General features: G+C 37.2%; 1 protein-coding gene across 1 annotated transcript; it reads left to right on the plus strand.

The window, feature by feature from the left end:
- Window positions 1–1782: 1782 nt before the first annotated feature.
- Window positions 1783–7459, plus strand: LOC139730146 (uncharacterized). Its single transcript, XM_071641046.1, has 5 exons — window positions 1783–1833; window positions 2628–2683; window positions 3930–4019; window positions 6356–6510; window positions 7323–7459. Exons 1-5 carry the CDS (start codon window positions 1783–1785, stop codon window positions 7457–7459), a joined length of 489 nt encoding a protein of 162 aa, XP_071497147.1.
- The last annotated feature ends 1983 nt before the right edge of the window (window positions 7460–9442 follow it).

The following is a 9442-nucleotide window of genomic DNA, read 5'->3' on the forward strand; positions in this document are numbered from 1 at the left end:
TACTACTACTACTACTACTAGTACTACTACTACTACTACTTACTATTACTACTACTACTACTACTACTACTAGTAGTAGTAGTACTACTACTACTACTTACTATTACTACTACTACTATTACTACTACTACTATTGCTACTACTACTTACTATTACTACTATTGCTACTACTATTACTACTACTACTACTTACTATCACTACTACTACTACTACTACTACTAGTACTGCTACTACTACTACTACTATACTACTACTACTACTACTACTACTTCTTCTTCTTCTTCTTCTTCTTCTCCTCCTCCTCCTTCTCCTCCTTCTCTTTCTCCTTCTCCTCCTACTACTACTATATTACTTCTTTTTCTTCTTGTTCTTCTTCTCCTTTCCTGATAGCATAAATATTGTCAGAATTTTCTGCTGGTAGAGTGGTATTTTGACATGAATGAAACATACACATCCTGATAATTTTGTAAGACCAATCAGTTGGGAAGGGCTTGGATTTACCTCCTCAGTGATTCTGCTACGTGACACACTGCAGCCACAACCAGAGGCAATGAAAGTAGAGCAGAGAGAGAGAGAGAGAGAGAGAGGTGGAGAGACATACAGAAAGAAAGAAAGAAAGAACATGCAATCAAGAGAGAACAGTAAACTACTAGTAATACAGGCAGACAAACAGAAAAATGCACAGAATAGAAGGGAAAAGATAAATAAGTGTGAGAAAAAAGAGAGAGGGAAGAGGGCATCAGCCTATATGATAGCAATCGATATGATATTCAAAATGCGATCGAGAGCTCGCAATTTTTTGTTGTCGTGTCGTTCCTATAGCAACCGGGAGTGACGCTCATTTGCCACGATGATGATGTTTGCTAATGGCGTTGCGAATAATACAAGCACGTAGACCTATCTGGGACCTTGATTTCACTTTCTGGACGATTCATCTGCATAGGATTACTGTAACACGCCTAACTAGAGAGGTGTGCATCTGAGCGATCTGATAAAAGAATCATCTTCGTCATAATTATTGTATTTTTCTGTGTGTCGTCCTCGCGATGTATATCCTATAGTCTTGATAATCTAGGTATATAGTGTGGTGGAACACTGGATGGGTTTGAGGCGTGAGCGACGCTAAGCGCATCGGCCTTCGTGTGTTCGTGGGGGGATGGCTCAGAATTTCATTTAGCAGAGTGCGACCAGCCCGGCGCAACATACACAAGCCATCAATATTTTGAAGTCGTTCATGGACCCTGCATTACAATCGACGCTGTATTTTACGATGCTCCGTAATTAATAGCCTCGAGACACTTTGTTCTGTTACGTTATCTCTTTACTTATTTCACGTCAAGGTTAGGCATATAATGTACGGAAACGAGATATAGCAAAATTGCATCAAAATATTTATAAAACCATTCTGAGGGGGCATAGAGTGGAAATAATCTCACAGTAAAAATTGACCTGTCGTCGCTGGTTGTGTCGGTGATTATTTTGCACTATTACGAATGTATGATTGGTAGACATGTTGGACGTCCTGGAAGTGTATGTTGACTCTGCAAGGCATCCATTTGAATCGTTGGGTATATCCGGCTTGTGATGCTGATCCAACATCGATATGCTTAGTTTGTGATGTGCTGTGTAGAATTCTTATTATATAGAACACTGATAGTTCGACGGAGAGGAATAGGAGCTTCTTTCCGTTGAGGAATTCAGATTCTTATTGGTTTCGAGCGAGCCGAGGGTCCATCTCTTTGCAATTTAAATAGAACGCTCGAACTGCAGGAATTATCACCATGTGTCTTTCCATGGTTGTGTGCCTTCTGGTCGTTCTTCTCGAATTCGAGGTAATCATTATCGTCATTTTTTTTTAATTGCATGTCATTCAGAAGAAACGAATTTGAGAACAATAAACAGTCTTACACATCAGTAATGGATATTTATTGTGTGTGTTATGTAATCAACATTATCACATGGTTATCTGCTCTATGCATTACTGTTTAATGCTCTGCCATTCCTAGTCGTAAAGGATTATAATTTATTATACACTCATGATTCATGATTTGCTACCAATCTTTCTTGACCATGACCTTAATTTGGCCTCTGTAAAGCAGGGCCTATATATATGACTTATTTATTTGTGAAGTGATAATTTTTCTTTTTACATGTGTGTGTATTAAAAGTAATTTGTTAATCATATTTTGTAATAATATTGTAAAGCGCATAGGGAAAATTTATTTGTTATATGCGCTAAAAAATAGCATTATTATATTATTATTATTATTATTATTATTATTATTATTATTATTATTTTGTTATTATTATTGTTATTACTATTATTTTTTTTTCAATTATCATTGTATAGTGTATGGAACTTGGGCTTATCAAGTTCTTACCCATCATTACATGACATCCTGCGCTAGTTATGTGACAAAATTGTTCATCTTTCAAGTGCAACATAAACAATCTATTGAATGCTTGTGTTTGGTAGATTCTACTTTATTCGAAACTCATTTTCTATTTACGTTTTATGTTCTTCCTTTTTCTATGAATTCATATTATCATCTGTCTTCACCTAGCTCCAGACGATATAATCTTCAGGATGACTTTATTGTTATCATATGTCTTGTTTGCTTTACAGGTAGCCACGGCAAGGTCCTGTTCATATTACTCGTTTGGACGAACTTATTATTACAGGTATCAATACTTATTAAACGAAAACGTAGAAGTTCACATCTTCCTCTCTCTCTCTCTCTCTCTCTCTCTCTCTCTCTCTTTCATTACGTTTTCTTTTGTTGTTATGAGTTTAATATCCGTCAGATGTAAGCAAACAATACGGATACCTTATTTCATCTAATTTCATTCATAAAATCAATATTGATGACATCCCTTGATAAATCCATTAAAAACAATCTATGAAATCGATACATAGTGAAAGATTATTTATATGTGTAAAACCAGTTAATTGGTGTAGGGGGAAGGTGCGTGCATGTTGGTGTGATAGTAGAAAATGTTGATTGGCTTGTGGTATCATTTGTTTATTTTATTTGTAATCCTCGACATCCTGTTCATCAGATGGTTCATCATGGGTAATGTTAGTCTTGTAATAATTAGCTCATAACGAAAAAGACGGTACCTAATTTAACTAAGTTTATATAAAACAACCAGTGTAAGATTGTGTGTATCATAATTTTCGAATAATGATAATGTTGAAGGGAATTCGATATTGATTCTGCTGTCATGGTTTGGTTAACTTAGGGCATATAAGCATAGCCAGCTATTATAAAGTTTTTATTGTAAGATTAACGGCTATTCACTGTGATATGAAATATACAGGAAACTATTTGTTTAGTTATATACGGGTTGTTACTACTATGGTAAGAGTGTATTTCAATGTTTTCAGACTTGATAATCATTGCATGAATCATACAAATCATATTTTGAAAGAGAAATTAACTACAAGAAAGATGAAAGGATGCGTTTGATAATGAACTATTCAATCTCTTAAAAAATACAAAATGTATTACAAGAAAGCACAAGACCACATTGTGAAAGTCATATCTTCATCTCAAATGCTAAATATTTTGGTTGCTTCAATAATGACAATATGAATAGATATTTTGAAGTGATCATTTTGCTCACTTATGTTGCAAGTCTACCTCCCTCGATCAGTCACTGTGGATTTTCTTTTTCTCGTTTTGCATAATCTTTAAACATTAAAATCCTTTTTATTCCATCACGTCCATCCATTCAATTTTTCATTCTTGTGTCTTCTAGTTTTAATGATCTCAATTTCGGATCCAATTTATTTCCAATGTCCCTTGCTCCTTGTTTTATACTTCAGTCCGTTACTTAACTTCTTTGGCGGTGTGTAACTGTTTCACACTCTTACTCCGTTTCCTCTTCGTTTATGAATATTTTATATGATTTTCATCTCAAACAGTTGCTATAGCAACCAGTATTGTTGTGGTACCGGAGACTGCTGCTATTACACCAGTACATCGTCCAGTGTTTATAGCCTGTGGTATTTCTGGTAAGTCAGTGTGTCATTACTTTTCATAATCTCTCAAGACATATCAATCGTCGTTTTTACTGTATCTATTTCAATCTCTCCTTTTTATCTTATTTTCTTTATCTATCTGTTTATTTTGCGATCACGCACTCACAGGTGACATAAAGGATAACATACATCATGATTCTTATGTACTTTATTATGCATCATGCAGATACTTTATTGTAAGGCGTAACAGTATAATGAACAATTTATATAATTGTACAAAATATGATGTAATACAATAATATATTTGCTTGTGTGTATGTGTGTGTGTGTTTGTATAGATGGCCAAACATACAACTACTTATTAGAAATACGCACATATGCCTTTTAGCTATTAATCTAATTGACTTCTCTTTTTATCGACCAGTCTGACTACATAATCATCTATCTGTCCATCGTAAAGTGAAATTGAAAATCGTATTCATTTTACTGGACATCAATATTGCTATTTTTAACAGCGAGGTGGGACGCTTAATTTTTACGCTATGCTATTTTTATCTCTGGCAACAGACAAAATTAGTCACAAATTACACTCCAGGTATCTACACTTTCTAGGAACGGTATATTACCAATTATATAAGGTGACTTAATTGGAAAGGGAAAAAAGAAAAAGAAAACAGGCTCTATGTAGGCACATAACTGCCATCTCTTAACCTCAAATAATTGGAGTTCCATTCATGCAATTCTTCACTTTATCATTATAGTCTTCCTTTTCATCATGAACAGTATCATGTATACGGTTGTTATTCGTATAACTAGCATTTTCACACTATTAAGTACCATATCGTTTTCTTTAATGTCAACGTAAAATCTGATGGTAGCCCTGCAGGGTTTGCAGCGTATTCAGTCAAAGGCAACTTTGAAACTTTGATATCATCGGGTTGCTATACCACATTCAAGAATCAGTATTATCTTTCATACAAAAGATAGATGGTTTCATTTATCACGATGATCAAACAAACGAAATATAAACAAACAGCGGTGAGTTGCCTCAGTCGGTAGCGCGTCTGCCTCATGATCCTAAGGGCCCGGGTTCGAACCCGAGTCTGGACTGAGCAATGTTGTGTGTAAGCATATCGTCCCCTCTAGCAAAAGGCAAAACACTCTGTCCCTCGAATAGGACATAGAACGGAGGTCCCGTGTATGAGAGAGTAACAACTCATGCACGTAAAAGATCCCGCTTCATTCATTCATCGCAAAGAGCAGGGTGAAGTGGTCCCACCTCACATCCAACTGGACCCCATAGAAGACCAGCTAAACGTAGCTGAATATGGGCTATCCAGCCATCTTCTCAGATGGAAATGAACAAACAAACAAACAAACAAAATACGCAGAGTGCGAGAATTCCTTAAGTCTCTCTATATTAGGTTTTCCTTTTGATTTTCTCTTTTTAACCCTAATCAGGCGGGGGGGGGGGGGGGGGGGCGGAATCCGCCCCCCCCCCCCCCCCCGACGTTTCGCGCAATGTCTTTGCAACGCGATAAGCTCCCGCCGCGATGTTTCATGACTTTTTTCTTTCAAGTATCGCGCAACTTTTGAGACCAAAATCGTTGCGCCCGGGCGTACCGTTTTGACGCGACGCCTGTTCGAAAAAAATTTGTCAACCCCAAAATTGCTCCAAAACGTGATTTTGTGTGCAAATCCAGTGCAAATTGTGTTTTTTCGATTAATTCACATAAAAATTCATATCTTGACTTAGAATGGCCGAAATCAATTTATTTTAGCATAATGATGCTTCGAAAAATGTATGTGACAAATTTTGGCCAAAAAACAAACAAAAACAAAAGGTCGAAAAACAAGGAAATACATAAGAAATTCAAAAATTAAAAAAATACATAAGAAATTAATTTCGATACAGATTTTTTTTATCCTATGTCTCAGGAGAATGATACAAGAAACATTTTAGAAAAGAAATTAGCTTAATTGGAGCATTAATAAGTGATTCAGAGCCCAAAACTGATTTTATGCATAAATTACAATTAATAATTAATATAAAATATAAGAACAATTTTCGGAGAAAGCAACCATACTTTATGATAGAATACGTCGCGGGCGTCGCGTGTGCCGATTTTCGGCCCGATCACGCGTTCAATAGGCGAGATCTGAAGGGGGGGGGGGGGGGGGGGCGGAATCCGTCCCCCCCCCCCCCCCCAGATATAGCATAGCCAAAAAAGCCCAGCCTGATGAGGGTTAAGACGTGGAAACAGAACAGAGAAATTGCATAGTACTTTAAAAAAAAAAAAAAAAAACTTTTGAAAGCTTTGAGACTCGTTTCTTCCTTAATTCTGTCCTTCCTATTCTCCTCGAGCCAGGTTCTGTCTGATCCTCTTCATCATCATCTGCGCCAGCGGGAGCGGGGCGTACTACCGGAAGAGGCAGAGGATGATCCACATCCGAACTGCGCCAGCTGCCGTCACCACTGCTACCACAGTCCAACATAACCAGACCATGGTGGTGTCTGCTACAGGTGCATCAACTACGTCACAATCACAGAACCCATACGTCCTTGCCACTAAACCCCGATAATGCCAATCGTGCCTCACAGACATTTATTATAGATGAAATAAAAAACAACAAGTGTTTAGATATTATATTAAATACGGTCAAATTCTGACAGTTTACGATGATAGTTAACATCTCATGGAGCTGAATGCTCCTCAACTACTAAACAATGTGAAATAAAAGTATTGTATGAATGTTAGGAAGCAATGACATGACAGTTAGAACAACGATGATACGTACATCGACGGATATAACAATCATTGCCACTATGCCCATCATGTTAGTTCTACCATAGCGCCATTACCATCTGGTTTAGTTTTAAATTTGTCTATTTGTCATCAAGTATTATCTTAACGCTCGCAATTACACCGTACAGCTGTATAAGCTATTCACCATTAGCCATGTTGGTCAATCGGTCTTAATCTATCTCTTTAGAATTTAGATGCAGCTGATCTGCCCACTTAATAACTACATATACTTCCCATCATTCTTACCCTTACATTGATAAGAATTACCATAATTATCCACCCTATAGCTACGATTCGCTGCATAATGTATGTAATAGTGTGCCATATCCTTGTTTAGTCATCAAGGGAGTTTGATTAACTTTATTTCTTCATCTTGATCCTTGACAACCGATACGGAGTCAACATTAGTATCTAAAATAATGCATCACATCATGAGCCACATCCTTTGAGGTTTTAATTTTTTTCCTATTATGTGAGTTTGACTGCTTGTGTTTGTTTGTTTTGATTTCATTCGAATTTTCACCGCCAGCCAATTCGGGATATGCAGGTTACCATGGCTACCCTCCGCCACCACCTTCGTATAACCAGGCTGTGCAGTCGTATCCCATGGGCAACCTGGCCCCGCCCACTTATGGAGCTGGCGTGACTATTCAGCACCATGTTTAGACGTCAATGAATATTCACCAGATTACGTGGACCTTCGTCACGTGTTATGAGTGATACCAGGCACCGCGTTCTCATTGAGAAATTTTGTCAATTAAGTGCTTTCTTTAATTTATTTTTCCTACATCGGAAATATGCAATGATTGTATCGGTATGATGATGCATTGTATTTCTATGCAATAAAAACGATTATCTGTACTATACTACACCTTCAAACACCTCGACTATTTTACTCTGTCCTTTTCTTTCAAAATACATGATATTCATACTTCTGTAAAATATTTGATTGTCTTTCATATTGATTGTCATCTACATCATCATGAGTTGGAATGATTTGCAATTTTTTTATTGCATATTTGTAATTCACCGTTTTGTATAGTCAACGGAATATTGTTCGACTTGATATGTGTGTAAACAAAGAACAAAGGGGCTGAATACAATACGATATTTTTTTTGTGAAACTCCCTCCCCCCTCCCCCCCCCCGAAAAAAAAAAAACCGACCCTGAGAGTTGTTCTGATGAAGGCATAATCAGGCGAAACCGACTGTGTATATCAAAAGGAAGTCCACAGTGAAAATGAGTTTGTGTAAATTAACAGGAGCAGAAAAATATGAGGAACAGGACAGCGAAAGTTCGAGCAAATTTTAACAAAAACTAAGAAAGTTATGATTTTATTTTTAAATTTGTCATCAATCAAGAACAAGTTGGCACCCCTTCATTGCAGAATGTGGGCTACCTTCTTTTCGCTCTGTGCGTAAGATTCCATAAAATACTACATACATGTATTTTTTCCCCCGTTGTTTATGAAGGAATAATTTCATTCCATCTTTTGTCATTATCCGGTGTCATAAAAGAAAATCTACAATGATCACCGAATGATTTCAAGGATGCATGCGCGACTTGAAATTTACTTGATGGAAAACGACATTTTTTACCGAGTAAAATGGGAGGGGGGGGGGAGGTATCTCGCATGTGACATCACGGAATTGCCAGCTTGTGTTTACACGTAAATTGGTCGCAGTTCCAAAAATTTGCTCAAACATTTGGCGTCCTGTTCCAATATTTCTGCCTCTGTTCACACAAACTTATTTCCAGGGTAAAATTCCCTTACATATTAACGAAGTTGAAGCAAGTCAGAACATGGAGCTACAGTAGCCCCATGGTCAGGAGTTACGTGGAAAGCGTATTATTTACACAATGTAATTACCATTTAGCATTATCATTTTCTGTAATAATCTCAGTTGCACATTGTTTTTCTTCTTACCAAGTAACGTTGTTATGGGAATAGATATTTTCTTGTCAATAAAACATTATCATCATCCTCATGGATTAAAAGTCTTTTGTAGCCGCACCGTTGTTTTCATTCTTTTTAATGATTGAACTCTCCTGAGCTTTTGTGAGAGAGTGTGTAAAAAGAAAGCCCTGTGGGCAAATACACTGTGCAGTATTTGATAAAATAATTATCAACCTCTCACGGAGTTTCATTATCCCCCATCTCACGTTGTCTGTCTCTTTCTCTCTCTCTCTCTCTCTGTTTCTGTCTTTCTCTATCTCCCTATTATGACGTATGAACCACGTTTGTGTCGTGTGTTACATGCCTGTGGATTGACTTTTTTTTTGGGGGGGGGGGGGGGTGTCTTGCTGCGTGAGTATGATACACAATAACTCGCATGCACTTGATAATCAGTACTTTATAGTGCTTTATACTACATTAAGTATACAATGTAGTTGTGGAAACTTTGTAGTCTTTGCAATCAAGACACTACATTGTATTTGAAAACTAGAACATAGCGTATTATCTTTTTGCCATACATTTCTGTCACAAACAGGACACGCGCACGCACGTGCACACACACACACACACACACACACACACACACACACAAACACACACAAATGCATTCCTTGTGCACCTAGCTGCATACTGCACACACACACTTTCGGACACACAGACAGCACTTTAGATATGATGCATATGTGAACACA

The sequence above is a fragment of the Diadema antillarum genome, unplaced genomic scaffold (assembly GCF_040938485.1).
Source record: "Diadema antillarum isolate AM-2024a unplaced genomic scaffold, OU_Dant_1.0 seq00000293_RagTag, whole genome shotgun sequence".
Taxonomy (NCBI): Eukaryota; Metazoa; Echinodermata; class Echinoidea; order Diadematoida; family Diadematidae; genus Diadema; species Diadema antillarum.

What these genes read in the sequence shown, in the direction of transcription:
- LOC139730146 (XM_071641046.1), top strand. Translation starts at nt 1,783, where the DNA reads ATGTGTCTTTCCATGGTTGTGTGCCTTCTGGTCGTTCTTCTCGAATTC. An exon ending in GGACGAACTTATTATTACAG is followed by an intron (nt 2,684 to 3,929) that starts GTATCAATACTT and finishes CATCTCAAACAG; the next exon opens with TTGCTATAGCAACCAGTATT. An exon ending in CATGGTGGTGTCTGCTACAG is followed by an intron (nt 6,511 to 7,322) that starts GTGCATCAACTA and finishes TTTCACCGCCAG; the next exon opens with CCAATTCGGGATATGCAGGT.